The sequence below is a fragment of the Myotis yumanensis genome, unplaced genomic scaffold, assembly GCF_028538775.1.
Source record: "Myotis yumanensis isolate MYYU_CA2020_CCGP unplaced genomic scaffold, mMyoYum1.0.hap1 SCAF_6, whole genome shotgun sequence".
Classification (NCBI taxonomy): domain Eukaryota; kingdom Metazoa; phylum Chordata; class Mammalia; order Chiroptera; family Vespertilionidae; genus Myotis; species Myotis yumanensis.
This window is the reverse complement of record NW_027223757.1, coordinates 36,080,409-36,099,215: the sequence shown is the minus strand read 5'-3', so window position 1 is coordinate 36,099,215 and position 18,807 is coordinate 36,080,409. Positions and strand designations below refer to the sequence as shown.

General features: G+C 39.5%; 1 protein-coding gene across 1 annotated transcript in view; it reads left to right on the top strand.

The window, feature by feature from the left end:
• Positions 1 to 18,807, top strand: part of SLC16A10 (solute carrier family 16 member 10) — an 89,738-nt gene that overhangs the window by 55,042 nt on the left and 15,889 nt on the right. The window contains exons 2-3 of the mRNA XM_070417898.1: positions 537 to 681; positions 5,194 to 5,656. Of these exons, the coding sequence (XP_070273999.1) occupies positions 537 to 681; positions 5,194 to 5,656 (608 nt within the window). The remainder of the gene's footprint in view (positions 1 to 536; positions 682 to 5,193; positions 5,657 to 18,807) is intronic.

The following is an 18,807-nucleotide window of genomic DNA, read 5'->3' as shown; positions in this document are numbered from 1 at the left end:
TTTTAAGGTATGTATGTAATTTGGTGAGTTTTGTCATATGTACATACTAGTAAGCCAGTGAAACCACTACTACAGTGAAGATAATGAACATACCATTACCCTTAAAAGTTTCTTTGTGCCAGTTGATAATTCCTTCCTCCAGCTTCCTCCTCCCTTCTCCCTCCCCACTGCTCCCAACCAGGTAAACACTGATATACTTCTGGCACTATAAATTAATTTGTATTTTTTAGAATTTTACATAAATGGAATCATACTTTATAGACTCCTTTGTGGTCTGACTTCTTTCACTTAGCATGATTATTTTGGTTTTATCCATGTTGCTGTATTTATCAATAGTTCACTCTTATTTGTTGCTGAGTAGTATTCTATTATATGAATACAGCATAATTTGTTTATCCAGTCCCTTATTTCTGGACATTTGGATTCTTTCCAGTTTTTGACTGTTATTTTCCTAATATGTATTATAACTTGTGGAATAAGTGCAAATGTAATTTACCATGTCATAATATCCCTTTATTTTTTTTCTCTCTTTACAGCATGGGTAAGTTCTCTCTCCATGGGGATGATTTTCTTTTGCTGCCCAATAGTCAGCATCTTCACAGACATATTTGGTTGTCGGAAAACAGCTGTTGTGGGTGCTGCTATTGGATTCATTGGACTCATGTCCAGTTCTTTTGTAAGGTAAGGACTTGGTTTCTTCATGTTGCTTTTCGAGAACTGTTAGGTACCTTAAAATTTTCCTTTCAGAAATTTTGCTATTTACAAGAAAACATCTTCCTTTTTGTTGCTTAAACTGTAAGCAATATGACTTTCTCATTGTTATCCATAGCAGCAAATCAGAGCTTGAGAAATTGAGTGTTTTTGCTTATAGTGCCTAACAGACATTAATCAAGATTTACCAGTATATGTTCCCTGGAGCAAGAAAAATGTTTCTCCTTTTGTTTTTTTCTAATCACATAACAATCCTAAAAGAACTCATACAATGAGTTGTCTAAAGCAATAGCATTAGTTGAAGGTCAGCTCAGTCTGAGGCCCAAAGGATACAATGAGTGGTGTGTTGAAGCAGTTGTTCATAGACTTGATATGAAATATTTTTATTAATGAAAAAAAACTTTGTTATTTATTTCAACCCAGGTAGAGAATTCCTGTGTGCATTTTTAAAAAAAAAGAATACGCTAAAATTAAAAAAGATTATGGCAAAATGAAGTGGTCAAATACAGCTTAAAAGAAAAAAAAATATCAGTACATTTTGCCTGTGTCTGTTAAAGATATAGTTCATACAAATGAAGAGGAACTAACTGAGAAGAGCTAATGGGCATATTACTGTATGAAGCACTTCTCCCTCCAGTTCCAACTCTACTAGTAAATCCCTTTGCATTGTCAGAATAATCCCTGGTTAAAGAAACACTGGCTTAATATATTGCTCTAGCTAACAGGTGATTAACAAGAAAACCTCGTAAAATGATTTCCATCTTATGTCTACTTTAGTGGTTTAATCCTAATTTTTGCCTCTTTCCCTTACCTAGCTATCTTCATCACTAGTTGAAAAGCATTATTGAATCATTAGAAAAAAAACACACACTTTTGTTGCCCTGATGGTTTTTAAATATTCTGGATTTAATCAACAGAATCCTTGGTTTACTAATTTTACCTCCACCCACCCTACCTATACCCCTTCCTCATCTCTAAAATGAGCCTCTTTCTTTCACCTAACTTAGAAAAAAAATTTTTTTGAGAGAATGGGAGGGGGAGAGATAGATAACGAAATATTGATGTGAGAGAGACACGTCAATTGGTTGCCTCCTATATGCTCCCCGACCAGGTCTGGGGATCAAGCTTCTAACTGAGGTACGTGGCCTTGACCAGAATCAAACCCGGGACCCTTCAGACCTCAGGCCGACACTATTCACTAAGCCAAACCAGCTAGGGCTAGAAATTTTATTTGGATTCTAAACAATTATTTTTATGCCTTGATAGAAAATATATATGCCATCTTTATAGTGCCTTTATGACTTTTTCCCTTCTAAAGTTGTCTTTTAAAGAAACAAAACAATTTTGTTTGAAATAAGATTCTGCTTAGGTAATTACTTTAACTTTTTTGTTTTTAAAGGAAGTTCTAACTTTTTTTTGTTTTATATAGAGGGAGAAAGGGAGCGAGGGAGAGAGAGAAACATAGATGTGAGAGAGATACATCGATCTGTTGCCTCCCTAACTCAGGCTCAAACCCACAAGCTAGGTATGTGCCCTCACCGGGAATTGAACCCATGACCTTCTGGTGCATGGGATGACATTCCAACCAACCGAGCCACACCAGCCAGGGATAATTGCAGTTTTTGTTTTTTAGCAATAATACAATATTGTGCTATTACCAACTTGTCAGATACCTGTTTTGATCTGGGAGCTTCCAGGTACCCTTTGCCAGTACGTGTGGCCAAAGCACTTGAATATATATATATATATATATATATATATATATATATATATAATTTTTTTTTTTTTTTACAGAGAGGAAGGGAGAGGGATAGAGAGTTAGAAACATCGATGAGAGAGAAACATCGATCAGCTGCCTCCTGCACACCCCCTACTGGGGATGTGCCCGCAACCAAGGTACATGCCCTTGACCAGAATCGAATCTGGGACCTTTCAGTCCGCAGGCCAACGCTCTATCCACTGAGCCAAACCGGTTATGGCAGCACTTGAATATATTAACAATCAAGCTTTGGTGGAGAGATGACCAACCGGTAGAAAACCCATGTAATTTATTACCTTATTTGGTAGACAAAAGACATATATACAAACCTACTTACAGCAAGCAATGTTTTTCAAACTTTTGATGATTGAGAAGTAAAAATTATGAAATGTGTTTTACATTGTGACTCAACAAAATGTCTTGAAACCATATTTGCTACATGTAATGTTCTCATATTTTCCACTCAGTTCCACTGGTCAAAAGATACCAAACTTTTATTTATTTAAAAAATATGTTTTTTTTAAGGTTTTTTTTTTTTTTTTTTTTTTTTTCATTTCAGAGAGAGAAGAAGGGAGAGGGAGAGAGAGATAGAAACATCAATGATGAGAGAGAATCATTGTTCAGCTGCTTCCTGCATGCTCCCTACTGGGGAGCAAGTCTATAACCGAGGCATGTGCCCTGATCTGGAATCAAACCATGACCTCTTGGTTCATGGATCAACACTCAACCACTGAGCCACACTGGCCTGGCAAAAGATACCACGCTTTTAGGGCAACATGCAGGAGCAAGGAGAAATGTGGTATAAGTTCCAAGTGTTGAACAGTGGACCCACTTTTCCTATAGTTCAAGTTCTACCTTCTTAGGAAAACCTTCTGCAGCAATCCCAGGGCACGTCAGCCTCCCTTCTCTGAATCCTTTTTACACACAGGACTGGCATCTTACTGACTTACACTGCACTTACTCAGTTGTCAAACTTTCAACAATTTGACCGATTTGTTACTGAGGTGAAAATTTAGAAGTAAATGTAAAGGACTCAGTGGCAGTGAAAATGCCATCACAAAGCTTATGTACTTGACTTTGTGGGAGAGATAGGAAGTATTTAGTATTTAAAATGGTGTCCAAAAGAATGTTTTCACAGTTTATATCCGTGGCTCCCTGGTCTTCCAGCTGACAGCTCTACAGTACTGTGGTATAATCATATAGCAATTGATGTTCATGATGATACTGTGTTGTTCAATACCATTTTTTAAAAATTTAAATTCTTTATTGTTGTTTTTGTTTGTTTTGTTAAAGAATTGTGAATTTATTGGGTCATCTGGAAAACTAGATGGCGCCAGCCAATTCGTTATTGTTGAAAGTATTACATAATTCTCCTTTCCCCCCATTGTCCTCTCCCACCCCCCAGCACAGGCCCTCACCCCACTACTGTCTGTGTCTATTGATTATGCGTATATGCATGCATACAAGTCCTTTGGTTGATCTCTTACCACCACTCCTTCCAGCCTCCCCTGGTGAATACCATTTTTAATATACACCTTGAAGAAAGCAGAGAAATGTATAATAGATATTGTTTTTCACCAAGTACCTGGAACACAGTAGCTGCTGAATATATGTTTATTGAATGAAGAGTGGAGATAAAGTAATGGATCATCAGGGTGAGGTCAAGTTAATCTGGGAGTGACTCTGGAACCTGATTAAAAGATGGTGCTAGTTGTGGATTAATAGAGGGAAAAGGGCATCTGAGAGGTTTGCAAACATGCTTAATTTTTATCAGATTCTAGAGTTCCTGTGCCTACCTCAGCATATTGCTAGACTAGTATTGTCCAAAACTTAATTATTAACCAACTTTATCTTAATTTCTATTAAATAGTTTGCCTTTATTATTTGATAAATAGCCTTTTGAATTGGACATGTCAAAGGAAAACATATTGTTTTCTTTTTCTCCTTAATTGTTTCAAAGAATGTAATGATATGCTCCTTTGTTTTTATAAGAGATATATAATTCAGTTACTTGGTTAAACTATAAAATTCTGAATCCTTTATTATTTCTTTGAGACGTATGTGGCCTTAAAGCTTACAAACTGGGAACATGCTTCATTTGATCTTTCTGCAATGAGAATATGACTTCTTGCTATCTTGCATAACACCGAGAACAGTGCAGTACAGGGCGAAGGTTGGTCTGCAGCCCTGAGGCCAGCAAAAATGAGACACCACTGCTCTTCTGTGCAGATGTTCCTACATAACCTTGGGGAGGAAATATGAAATACAGCCTTTTCCTTTGTGCCCGGGAAAACTCCATAAAATAATGGATTTTCATAGTTAAAACATTTATTGAGACTAAGTTGTTTTTGTGTTAGTTTTAACACAGTTGGTTTCACTGAGGCCCGTCCTGTGTGAGTGTGGAGAGCACACAGCTTTTACCAGTGCTGCAGGATTCATGGGAAATCCATGGGAAGAGAAGGAAGAACAAAATCACCGATGACCTTAGCGGTCATCTTTCACATACTTGAGGCATTTATATTACCCATTCAGATTAAGTTAAAATATGTTTAGTGCCACATTCTTGGTTTACTAAGTTTTTCACCTGTCTGTCTTTAGTTACATTTTATTTGTAGAAAATACACTGATTCACTAAAACCAACTTGCTTGCTAAGGTTTTATTCTACCAAAGCACGTGATAAAAATAATGAAAGCTGCTTTCCATTTTTTTCGTCTTCACACAGTTCCATCGAACCTCTGTACCTCACCTATGGAATCATATTTGCCAGTGGCTGCTCCTTTGCGTACCAGCCTTCCTTGGTCATTTTGGGACACTATTTCAAGAAGCGCCTCGGACTGGTGAATGGCATTGTCACCGCTGGCAGCAGTCTCTTCACAATTTTGCTGCCTCTCCTTTTAAGGGTTCTGACCGAAAATTTGGACCTCTTTTACACGCTGAGAATCCTCTGCATCTTCATGTTTGTTCTCTTTCTGGCTGGCTTTACTTACCGACCTCTTGTTCCCAGTGTCAGAGCTAAAGAGAGTGGAGTCAAAGGAGGCAACAGATCCTCCCTCTTTTCCAGGAGAAAGTTCAGTCCTCCCAAAAAAATTTTCAATTTTGCCATCTTCAAGGTGACAGCGTACGCAGTGTGGGCAGTTGGAATCCCGCTTGCGCTTTTTGGATACTTTGTGCCTTATGTTCACTTGGTGAGTATGCTTCCTTGGCTTTGCTGGTAACAGATATGATTTCACACAGGAAAACCTAGAAGAGCAAAATAGATCAGGTTGAAGTTGGCCTTAAAATCTCTGGTGATCACAATTCGGGTCTTTTAAGACAACAGAGCTATCAGATCATTAAGGAGGGGAAATGTTTAATGGTGTGCTTTGATATTTTAAACATCACTAAACCTAAACAAACTAAAACAACTTCAAAACTTGATGGGTCACTGTTGCTTCAAGTGGCTTGCAGATCATAATCAGGGGCAAAGATGGTACAGTGGTTTTTGCCAACATCAATAAATTCTTTTTGAAACAGGGTGCGGAAATTAGGTAAGTAGGAAAAGCCAGTGGCCTTGACACAAAGAAGCCTGACATGCACTTGTGGGATACTTCTGGGATTGATTACTTAAGAAATGTTAGCAAGTTCCCAATGAGAGGAGAGGGAAGGGTTTCATAGGAAATTAGGATTTCAAATGCTCCAGCAATTTATATTGCTTATCTCTATTTGTACTGAACCAAGAATAAGCAGTGTCTAAAATATTTGCCCCTGGCAGATTTTGCTCTAAGATGCTTATTATGTGTTTTTCCTTTTTTCTTACTGTTGTGGCTGAAAATGTATTTACAGGTCAACATACTTGATAAACAAAAATGATACTAAGATAAATTTTTCTTTTGTATGCATACTATGTGTGTGAACCGGAATCCTATCCAGCTTTTAGTCTACTTTTGGACATTCGTGCGATTTTTCTTTAAAGTTTTAGTGAAAGTTTGTAATATAGGTCAAAAAATTACTGGGCACAAGGGGTCAGCTGGTAAATTATATTCAATACTGTGGGTTCCTGTGCCCAGTTCATAGGAATTAGGTTAAGGAAACATGAAGAGAGATGACAGGAATGTCCTGGATCCAAGTATACTTTTATTTCTCATTTCCCCTTATTCTTTTTTTGCCAGAGGTGTTGGGGAAGCATCTGGGATGACCTCAGGGGAGACAAGAAGAACTAGTTTTAATACTGTGAGCCACTTGGCATTTTTTAGTGACTGAGGTACTGGGTAAAATGAGCTGGTATGTGACCCCTGCCACATATGCAGTATGAGGCTACATCTTGATCTAATGATCCATTGCACACTTTTTGGAAGGCATATCCGAACCATTGGAAACTATATTTTTGTTGTTGGACTACAGATCCATTGCGGAAGGATCAGCTTTACCAACGCCCTCTTCCATGGCTTCTCTTATTAGATAACATTTGTTATGTTCTTTTCAAAGATGAGTAGAGTTTTTTAAAAAATTCTCTTTGGGACTGTAAGGTGAACACACCCAGAGAAATCAACCTCCCAGCTTTGCTATACCAAACATTTATCAAAGCACAAGTAGTAGGTGATTGTTATTTCTGGTAATATTTTTATAATTTGTAAATTAACTTAACATATACTATTTCATTTGGTCACAAGAAATCTGCGGCAGAATAAATATTAGCCTATGTTTTGCGACTGGAAAACAGACCCATTGTTAACAAAGATGTTGCCGTTCTCTCCCTCCCTGGAGCACCCCTGCATCTTTCCCGTTCCCCTCTTCTTCTCCCACAGGCACAGATCTCCTAACCTCTAAGGGACCCCAGGAGACTTGCAACCAGGGGAGCAGTGGGCAGCGACAGCTCCTCCCAGGCTTACCCCCTGAACCTGTCTCCAAGGCCCCCTTTCTTTCCGACTTCTCAGTGAGCCAAAGCAGCTCACCTACCCTTTCTCCTGTTGCTTCTTCTATCCTAAGTCCTTCCTTGTTTCATTATCCCCAGCTTTAATAAACATACCCTCAAAATAGAATAAAAAAGAAAAGAAATGATGTTATGTGACTTCCTAAGAATCATATAACAGCAAAGCTCGGTTTGGTTCCCTTCCACTGTGCTTACCTGATGGCAAATCTAGTATAGCCTTACTTTGGAGCACAGTGGGCCACTTCCCTGGGTATACCACCAGATATGCCCATCTTATTTTTTGTTGTTGTTGTTAATCCTCACCCAAGGATATTTTTCCCATTGATTTTTAGAGAGAGTGGAAGGGAAGGAGGGGGGAGAGAGGGAAAGAGAGAGACATTGATGTGAGAGACACATTGATTATCTCCTGCACGCGCCCTGACTGGGGTGGGATCAAACCTGCAACCCAGGTATGTGCCCTTGACCAGGAATCAAGCCCAAGACCCTTCAGTGCACAGGCCAACTCTCTATCCACTGAGAAACATGGGCCAGGGCAGATATGCTCATCTTACTGGGGGGAAATGAATATGCCTAAGAAAACTTAATAAATATGTTATGGTCACTTCCTTAAACAAATTTCTTAGTAGTGAGTGATGAGTGAGACGGTGTTACAGACACTGTTCACCAGGAGGCAATAAATCAGGTGGTACAGGAGCAGTGAGGTTTTTTCCGACTCTGATAACAAGCCAGGCCCCTTTCCTGCTTTTCCTCCTTTAGGCATGTTTTCTTAGAAAAGGTGTTGATATTTGGGATTTTCTCTGTCGAACTGTTATGGCACTGAAAGCCACGTTGGAGAGCAAACACCAGACAGTTAAATGCCATGTAGGTGTTTGAAACTCGTGTTTGATGGGTGCACTGAGTTGTCGACCTGTTATAATTTAAGGTTTGAATTAAGGACAGTTAATCCAGACTTCCTGGAATGGGACACCTCTTTCCTCCTCAGAGTGGGAAAAGGTGTCTCAAATCTTTCCAAAGACCAGTAGATGTTGTTCAGTTCGTATTAAACACTTTTTGGGTGTTGAAGGGCATAGATATGTAAGGCATAAGAACCTGTCCTGAAGGAACATAAAATCTAGTAATGTAATAAAAACCATTATAGCTTATAAAGGACGTTTACATACATTATCTTATTTAATCTTCAAAAACAATGCACTTGCTCTGATGTATCATCCTTATTTCGTGGATGAGAAGACTGGGGCACTGAGAGATCTGAACACTTGCCTGGGGGTCCACAGAGAGAGGGACGGATAATCGCTGTAGTACTCAGATGCAGCATTGTGGGGTGGGTAAAGGTAAAGGCTCTGAAATGAGACAGATCTGAGTTTGAATCAATTCAGAGCCGAGTTTGAATCCTGGTTTCGTTCTTTGTTAGTTGGACAACCTTGGGTGACCTCTCTAAGCATTAGTCTCTTCACCTATAAAATAGGGATAAACCCAACTTTGCAAAGTTGTTGTAAGGATTAGAGAAAACATATGCAAAGCTCCTATCCAGTTCTGGTATAAATAGGAGTTATTTTAAGACAATGTGGTTGCCGATTGAGTAGTTTCAGGGGCTATAGAATCAAAGGAGAAAGTGGTATCCATTTGGAACAGTGGTTAGTTAAAAACTTCACAGGATTGGAATTGGGTTAAAACCAGATCCTTAATCAACTAGGGAACTAATTTACCTATCTAGGTCTTTTTAAAGATTCAGAATGAAGTGCTCTTGTGGTTATGTTAATCCTAAGATCTTGTTTATTAGTCTTTTCATGATGATCTGAGAGGGGACTATGTATGCTTTATGGCATTCTTGCTCTCAAAGCAAAGTTGGAGGTCTTATCTTTCAGTGTCACTTTTAAAAATAAAGCGTCATATTGCTCCCTGGAAGCTTCAAATGATCTCTTAGGCCTACCCACTTACAGTCTCCATCGTGAGGGTACAGATCTTACAGATCAGTTCAGATGAGACCTGGCTTTCTAAATAACCATTTCTAATAGCAGCTGCTTCCGTTTTTATGATGTGCCCCTTCTGCCTAAGAGTTTGTTTAGTTTTCTGGGTTACGTTGCTATGGCTCCTCCTCCAGTTTTTCATTAGCTTCCAGAAGCTCAACATTCTCTTAGTTTTCCTCCTACCTCTCCATTGGAAATGCGATGATACATCATTCCTTCTTTGTTTCTTGGCTGGCTCCTTTTCACCCTGATCCCTGAATATCAGCTTGCCCCTCAATTTTTCCGGATTGGCTCAGTGGTTAAGTGTCGGCCCAAGAATCAAGAGGTTACCAGTTCGATTCCCAGTCAAGGCACATGCCTGGGTTGCGGGCTCGATCCCTAGTAGGGGGTGTGCAGGAGGCAGCCAATCTGTTTCTCTTATCTCTCTCCCTTCCTCTCTAAAATCAATTAAAAACATATTTTAAAAAATATTTTTTATTGATTTTTAGAGAGAGAGAAAGGGAGAAGGGGAAAGAGAAACATCATTGTGAGAGTGGAACATCAATCGGCTGCCTCCTGCACTGGGAATCGAACTGGTAACCCTTTGGTGCACGGGATGACGCTCAACCAACTGAGCCACACTGGCCAGGACACCCTAGATCTTTTTATTCTACTGGTGGTTTCATATAAGTAATTTATTTTCTCACCATTTTAATCTTTAAAATTCTCTGCTTTGATGCCACAATTACTATTCACATTTTGTACTTAGAAGACATTCTGGTATTCATAGTCATTAAACACTTAACAAATAAGCACAAACTCAGCAAACCTCAGAATAATTAAATAATACCAATGCCATCTGTTGATGGAGGAAAGAGTTGATGTGTTTTGCTTTGAACTACAGCTTTATATGCATATGTTGAAGTTATCTATACTAATAAAAGGGTAATATGCTAATTAGACCAGACATCTTCTGGATGTCCTTCTGGACAAAGCCATGGTGGCAGGGGCTGAGGCAGAGGTGGTTAGGGGCGATCAGGCAGGCAGGCAGGTGAACGGTTAGGAGCCAGTGCTTCCAGATTGCGAGAGGGATTTCCCGACTGCTGGTTTAGGCCTGATCCCACGTGGATATCCCCCAAGGGGTCCTGAATTGGAGAGGGTGCAGGCGGGCTGAGGGACTCCTCCCCTCCCGTGCATGAATTTTGTGCCCTGGGCCTCTAGTAACCTAATAAACAGAAGAAAGTTCTGTGTCTCTGTAGTAATTGTAAGTGTATGGAAGGAGGGAAAAGGAATTCTTGGTGGCTATCCTCATTAACAAGGAAAGCTAAACAATTGGTGTCTGCCCTACTGTGTAGCAACTGAAAACTCGAAGAGCCTTGGTGTGTATAAGACTAGCATGAGGATGTGGGAGCTGGAGGTCAACTACAAGTCCACATAGCGTAGAGCACTGACCACAGAGCAGTGACTATGGTGACACAACTTTTCTCAATGCTCCATCCTCAATATGAGGAGGATGATTTAATTTTAATTGCTTCACACCTCCACACCATTACTCACTCACCTTTGAAAACAGATATTTAGTACCTGTGTTCTTCAACTCAGTAACATAGGATACTTGGGTAACTTTAGTTTTTAAGTTTTAAACCCACATAGTTCTCTATCAAAGAGAAAATGACTGACATGTTGAAATCTTCAGCATAGGTGTATTGGCCTGTTTTCAAAAAAAATTCATGATTAGATACGTGTGTTCAGTTTTATGGCAGATAGTAACCGACTGTTCTCAAAAGAAACTTCAACCTAATAGAAGGATCTCATTTGCTTGCCAACAGGGTAATTAAGTGGACACCAAGACCAGTTGTACTTTTTAATTAGAAATGAAAATTTGAGGCAAACAAGCCAATAAGTTGAGCATGTAATGCCTGAAGAGATATTTTATAGCTTTGATTAATGCCAAATGCTCTCCTGGGTCAAAAATGGAATGTGGCTGTTAAACCTCACTAGCTAGGGCACCTCTGTTCATGTGGTGGTCCCAGCAGGAATACTGCACTAAGCCTGGAGCTCAGGGCAACTAGGAATAGCTTCTCTCTCTGTGTGGCTTCCTCAGAGGGAGATTCAGGGTCACTTGTCGAGACTCTATCACGTGTCAGGCATGTTCACAAAATCTCACATAACCATCACAAGGCCGAGTGTAATAAGTGTAATAAATAACTATATACTTAGACCTAAGGAAATGACTCTGCTAAGCTGTGCTTGTTCAAGGTCACTCACTGAGTTATGCTCAGAGCTGGGGTTTGAACACTCTAAGCCTTATGTTCTTTTGTTGAAAGAGTCTGCTGGTCCTTCATTGGTCAGAGGTGGAATGCTGCCCATTATCAGCCACTCTGGACCTAGACCAAAGTTTTCTTCATCTTGCAAGTTTCCCTTCTGTCTCTCAGGCGCTCTCTGGGAAATCTCCAAGTTAGTTTGAAGTCAAAAAAGACTTCATTTAGAATTTGATTTTTGGAGTTTTGTCAAAAATATCAAAAGGTTTGGACACTTGACTAAATAAATAAGGATCACAGATTATTATGAAACAATATTTCATTATATATTTTACCACAGTGACAATAAAATATTACAAAGACAAATACAGAAAGTTAACTCTTACTACTGAGAAGATTCAGTTTTCTTAAGTAATCAAAGACCTGGTTAAGATAATATAAAACACAGAAATTTGCTTTCAACAGATTACTCAAAAAAAACACCTTTAGCGGATGAAAAAATTAAGTTTTGATTTTACATAAATACACCATTGATATTAAATTAATTAAAAAATCCTTAAAAATAATTAATTTTTAGCCACAAGGTAAAATTCTCTTTCTCTCTTCAGCTTTTTGTATACATTTAGTTTATCCTTTGTAATCAGAAATTCTAATTTAAACAAAATTATTCTCACTTAACAAAAATGCAGTTTCATTTCTCATACCTTTTTGTAGTAAAAAATACATCCTACTTTCCTTGCAGTCTGAAACACTAGGTGCTTGGCTCTGGGTGAAAGAGTCTGCTAACTCAACTGGCTCCAGGCACAATCCTTTAACCCAGTGACTTTCAATTGGTGTGCTGGAAGAATTTTTAAACATGCAACACTTGACTATTTAGTCAGGGGCACTGACCTCTTTTTCCTTAGATTGTCAAATAAAAAATTGACAACAGCCAATACAACAAGTGTGAATGCCCTGTCTTGAACCATAAATATATAGGTCATATGACAGAGTTGCATCTTATTGTCACATTGAATAATAAGGTTGTGTGTGATTAGTTAATTGTTGGTACCAGAAATCCTGTAGAATTGTCTCCCATCTCAAACTGACCTGACCTGGAAAGGAAAGATGTTCAGATCTGGAGCTGAACTCAGAGAGCAGTGTGACAAACCGGAGGGACTCACCAATGTCCCAAGGATACTTGGAGAAAGACAGTGACCTCAAAATTGTGTTTGTGGCGCTGTGCCTGTTTCTCATTGTCCCAGAATGCCATCAGAAGTTCACTTGGTTCTGAAGCTGTCACCAGATGTGTTAAAAAATTCAACTGAGTAAATTTAAAGATCTAGTTGGCTTTATTAAGCAATTCATAAATCAGGCAGCATCCCATCTAGCACCTAGAAGGACACTCTGATGAGTTGTACAAAGGTTTTTATAGGCAGAAAGAGGGTGGGACTAAGAAGTTAGAAGAGTGAGTTATTTCAGGCAAGGACACCTTCCCTTGGGAGACAGCAGGGAGTCTTAACAGACAGATTACCTCAGTAGTCTTCAGGAAATCCCAAACTGATTGGTTTAAAATTCCACTCCCAGGAGAGGCTGAAACTGCAATTAGGATATTAAGTTTTGGTTTGGTGATATGGCTTAGGAAAAGTGACTCCATTTTGGCCTGTTTCATCCTTTTTTTTTTTTTTTAAACAGGATGGTAAGACTACTTGCTCAGGGTTGCAAGGCTGGTACCAGGTGCAGCCTGGGCTTGAGCCTCAGTCTTAAGAGTATAGCTTGTAAATAAAATATGCAAATGCCTGAAAAAAGGTATTACTGTAATTTAGGAGTTGAAAGGGATTGTACAGGACATTTAAGTGCACTTTTTTTTTAGGCTGGTAAAGGAACTAAGGCACAGAAAGTTTAAGTTGCTTGCGAGAACTAACAGTTATACAAGTGACAAAACCAGGTGTAACATCCAAGAATTTCCATACATAATAAATGGAAGCTTATCATAGCCTAAAATGTATGTGTACATAGTAGAAACAGAATTATGTAATTGAGGAAAGAGATTGTTTTTTACTTTACATACGCCTAAGTCAACTCATAGGGTTCCTTTTCCAATCAAGAGATTGATTGCTTTACCATTTTGACAGTCCAGTTCTTCAAAGTTGCCAGTAGCAGTTAAACTGGCTTTATTGTCTTGGGATAGCTGTCCATCTCTGATGCCAGTAGCTTCTCATCCTAGAGGAGTCTTTGATGTTTGTTGTAGGTGGAGGCGAGTGTTAGAGACAAGGGTAGATGTCCATCTGAAGTTAGGCACCTGAGAAGGTCCCTTCTAATGAGGTTGAAGAGTTCCTTTTATTTGACATCCTTTCCAAAAAACAAAATCTAAAGTCTTTGTCTCCTGAGAGCTCACTGTCAAAGGAAGTGGTTACCTATTCATTTTCTTGGAGTGACTTTATTAAATCTTGGCAATAGTGGAAGATATCTCCTTTCAATAATGTCAGCCCTGTCAAGTTCCTTCTCCTAAACACAGCTTAAACACACTATGATGCATGAAGGAATGCAAAAACCAAAAAATGGGGTTGTTTAAGGAGCTTTGAAGAACCAAGTAAGTGGCTGTCTTGGGTTTCCCATAGCCCTATTTGTGTAATTTCCAACCATTGTTTACTCATGCAACACATCCTAGAAGTTTCTTTCATTGCTTATTTTACAATGCTTCCCATGCAATCTACACTAATAAAAGAGAAACATGCAAATTGACCATCCCTCCGCTATGCCCACCAGCCAATCAGAGCAATATGCAAATTAACCCAACAAAGATGGCAGATAATTTGCATACACAAGTGCAGAGTGAAGACTGAAAACAGTGTAGAAGGAAGCCAAGCACTGCAGAAGGGAGCAGAGCGGCGGAGAAGGGAATGGAGCCGAGGCAGTGGACACGAGAGGGAGCGAGGCAGCAGAGACGGGAGGGAGCGAAGCTGTGGAGAAGGGAGGGAGCTGAGGCAGCGGAGATGGGAGGAAGCGAGGTGGCGGAGAAGGGAGGGAGCCGAGGTCCCTTCTCTGCTTCACTCCGGCCTCAGGAAGCCCTATTCTTGCAGGAATAGGTCCAGGGAAGCCCTATTCTTGCAGGAATCTTCCTGCAACGGGCCTCTAGTCTATATAATAAAAGCCTAAGCAACCTTAACGGTGGAATGACCAGAACGACCAGTCGCTATGATGCACACTGACCACCAGGGGGCAGACACTCAATGCAGGAGCTGCCCCCTGATGGTCAGTGCACTCCCACAGGGGGAGCACTGTTCAGCCAGAAGCCAGGCTCACAGCTGGTGAACACAGTGGCGGTGGAGGATCCTCTCCCACTTCTGTGGCAGTGCTAAGGAGCAGCGAGCCGAGCAGTAAGGAGCAGTGAGCAGGCGGGCGGTAAGGAGCGAGGGGTCCTGGACTGCAAGAGGGCGCAGGCTGGGCTGAGGGGACCCCCCCCCCCCCCCCCCTGCACAGTGCACAAATTTCGTGCACCGGGCCTCTAGTATAACATAAAAACAAATCTTTTGAGGTGATCCCGGGGCCCTTCTGGAACACTACAAAGTTATTCCTACATATATTGAGATTTTAAACCTCAATTTGCATCGAAAACTAAGAAGTAAGCAATTAGCATTATTTAGCGTGACAAATTTATGAAGAAATTTTATAACCTCTAGAAACATATTTCATTGATGTCAGAGTCAATTATTAACATTACCTTATTTTTGTAAACCCAGGTAAAGTAGAAATAGTGTATTTGATTTCAGTAACTCAAAAGCCATGTCTGTCCTACTTAAACCAACAAACTTTAACTTTTATGTACTAAAGAGAACCTTCAATCATGTGTACTTGAAAAGCATTTGAGGTAGTTTCTATATTTCTGATAATTTTAGAATACCCAATCCTTACAGCTGCTTGCCTTTAAATTAATTTTAATAATACCATCTGGAGGTAGAAAAATTTCTCACATTTGCAGCATACATATATAGACACAGACAGACCTAAACAGAGACCTGTTGTCATGAGAAAAACTCCCAGTTTATAAAAGAACAGTTGGATATAAGTTTTGTTTTTGAAGCATTCACAATTTATATCTGTCCTTGACAAGTCGTTCCAAATGACCTGTCCCCATTTAAAAGTAAGGGCATCCATTTTTAATACTTCAAAAAATTGGTTTAACACCTAAAAGACATCATAGGTTGTTGATCCATTTATGTAAATCCTCTTTTTGAAACTTTGAGAGACCAGTGAAAATATAGCTGGCTTTTTCTAATTGTGCACACAAAAGATTAACTTAGAAATATTAAAGGGGACTCATCTTAGCCATCTTAATATTAAATGGGAGGTGGACTGTCGGGGCTTGTCGGCCTGGTACTGCCTATCTCTGCCACTTCGGATTTGGGGATCTGAAACAACTATCATCACCCCACTGACTTTGGAAGCAAGTATCGTTTCTCTTTCCGAGCTAGGGAGAGTTCAGTCTCTCATTTAACCAGCAAAGATTCTGTTCAGACTCCCCATAAGCAATCCAATTAAAAGCAGCCACTCATCTTTTTCCATGTCCCTGGATTATTTCAACCATGTCCACCCTGAGGGTTTTCTAAGAACAGCTCCAATCAAGTCAGGATCCTAAAGCAGGACTGGGATTCTGAGAGACTAGTGGCCCAAGTTCACCCAGTGCTGGTGGGGCACAAAGGGCCTTGCTGGAGTCTAGCACCAGGTCCAGGTCTGCAGGTGGTCCTGTGTGGGCTTCTTTGGAATCCTGCCTGCTATGCCAAGTAAATGTCAATGTAAGAAATGTCCAAACCTTAAATGTATACAGAGTGTGGCAAAGTAGGTTTACAGTTGTGAGTTTGCAAAAGAGTTTATTCTTGTGTTACTATTTATTAATTATTGTTTTCCATATGAACAACTGCAAACCTACTTTTGCCTCACCCTGTATTAAAATCTGCATGTTGAAAATTCATTCCTGCAGAGTACCCAAGCATTGCTTTTCCTTCAAAGACTTTATTCACTGCTTATATCTTCTAATAATATACTACTGTCGCTCAGTTCTCCTGTGGATATTACATGAATGATTGGACAGCTTTTCTCCTCCATTTTATTCCCACTTCTTTTAGATTTTTTCAATGGTGTCTATGCTTTTCTTGCTTTTCTAACCTTGCATTTATTTCCCTGCAGATCTCAACATCTGCTGCAATTTGACTACTCAGGTTAGTGCAAATTTGCCCATTTATCCGTTTTATACCTTGGGCGGTATTCACCAGCATTCTCCTACTTCAGATGAATAAGGGTCTTCGCTGGCCACTTGTGACTCATTAATGGTGAAGTTAAATATCTACAGAACGCTCTCATTAACACAAGTTAGGTGTTTTTTTTCTTTTGAGTATTTTTAAAAATTGTAATATACTAGTATAGGAACCTGATAGGAGAACAGGACATAATACATAAGAAATCTAGAAAACTAATCATTTACCAATAATTAAACTAAAACAGAGCTGCTGCTTTTTGTAAGGCAGAAGACGTTTGTCACACGTTCCAAATTATATCTAGTTAGTAAAAGATAAGTATTTGTAGATAATTCAATAGTTTTTTTAGAAATAATGCATCATTTATTCAAGCATGAAAATTATCTCTAGGATGGAGGCCCCAAATCACCAAAGGATTTAAAATTTGCTAGGGAGAAAGAAATCCACAAATATTTAAAAAGATCTAATTTTAACTTAAGTTGAAATGTAGCAGTCGCATATTTTTGTTAGACCCTCATATTGTATAGTGTGTTCAGTGAAAGTATGGGAAAGGCTGGTGAAAAGTGTGGATTTGTCTACAAAAGACATTGGGGAGTTTTATGTTGGAAGTGTCCTGACACCTCAGGAACTGATACAGAAGAAACAGGTAAGGTAGACTGAACACGTTGCAAGCGCAGGGACGGAGCCCCCTTCAGTGCTCCATCCCCAGCGCCTGCATGTGCCTGGCATGCAAAGATTTTTTGACCATTTTCAGGCTGAGCTATAGCTTGGTTGAATTGCTGAAATATGAAGTCTACTAATTTCCCTGCTGATAACTACTTTTCATTGTAATAACACCATGTTCTTCAAGTTTGTCCTTTCTTTGACCTTCAATATATAACCCCTAAAAGCAGGAACAGTTTTATATCTGTCTTACAAGGAAAGGAGTTAACTGGTTTAGAGTATTTCTCTGGTCACATAGTTAGTGACAGGGTGTGGTTGAAAGCTTACATAATAGAAGTAAAAGTATGCTTATCTACTCTGATTTCAATGTAGAATAATTTAAAGATGTGGAAATGGGTGACAAGAGGTACATAGTCAGCCCTGCTGATGTAAAATAATACCTCCTATGCTTTGTACCTTCTTCCAGCTGCCTCCGGAGAATGGCATGCATGAGGGTGATCACACTAGCAAGTAGTAGACTAACACAGGCCCATGCCCCTTTAGACCCATGGGATTAAAAATGCTGCCATATATTGATTATTGAATTTAAAAAGAATTATAATAGCTACAACATAAATCAAGCACCCCTGTCCCTACTTAACTCTCTTTGCTTATGTGATCACATGGTTTCCTTTCTATGTTCCTGACTTTTCATAATTCTCTGCCAGGCATCTCCTTGCTCCTGCTCTTCAGCTCTTAGGGCCACTCTGAATCCAGGGGGTTGGGATGACTCAGATCTAGTGTCCCATCCCACCTCTTTCTTTTTAAGCTCTACAACCCTGTCACATGTCTAGAGCAGTGTGTCAGATCCAGTGCCTCCTATTTTATTTTTGAAATAAAATTCCTGGATCATCAACCTACCTATACACATAATTTTTTTTAAAAAGTCAATGCCTACCTATAACATAAAGGAGAAGTAAAAGAAGTACTTTATGAATAAAATAATATATATTTTAGCCCGGCCGGTGTGGTTCAATGGTTGAGTGTCCACCTATGCACCAGGAGGTCACCAGTTCAATTCCCGGCTAGGGGTACATGCCCGGGTTTCAGGCTCGATCCCCAGCAGGGGTGTGCAGGAGGCAGGCAATCTGTGTTGATGTTTACCTCTCGATGTTCCCATCTCTCTCCTTTCCTCTCTCTCTAAAAATCAATAAAAACATTTTTTAAATTATATATATATATATATATATATATATATATATATATATATAAAGATAATGCTTAGGACACATGCTATAATGTGGATGGACATTGAAGACATGATAAGTGAAATAAGCCAGACAC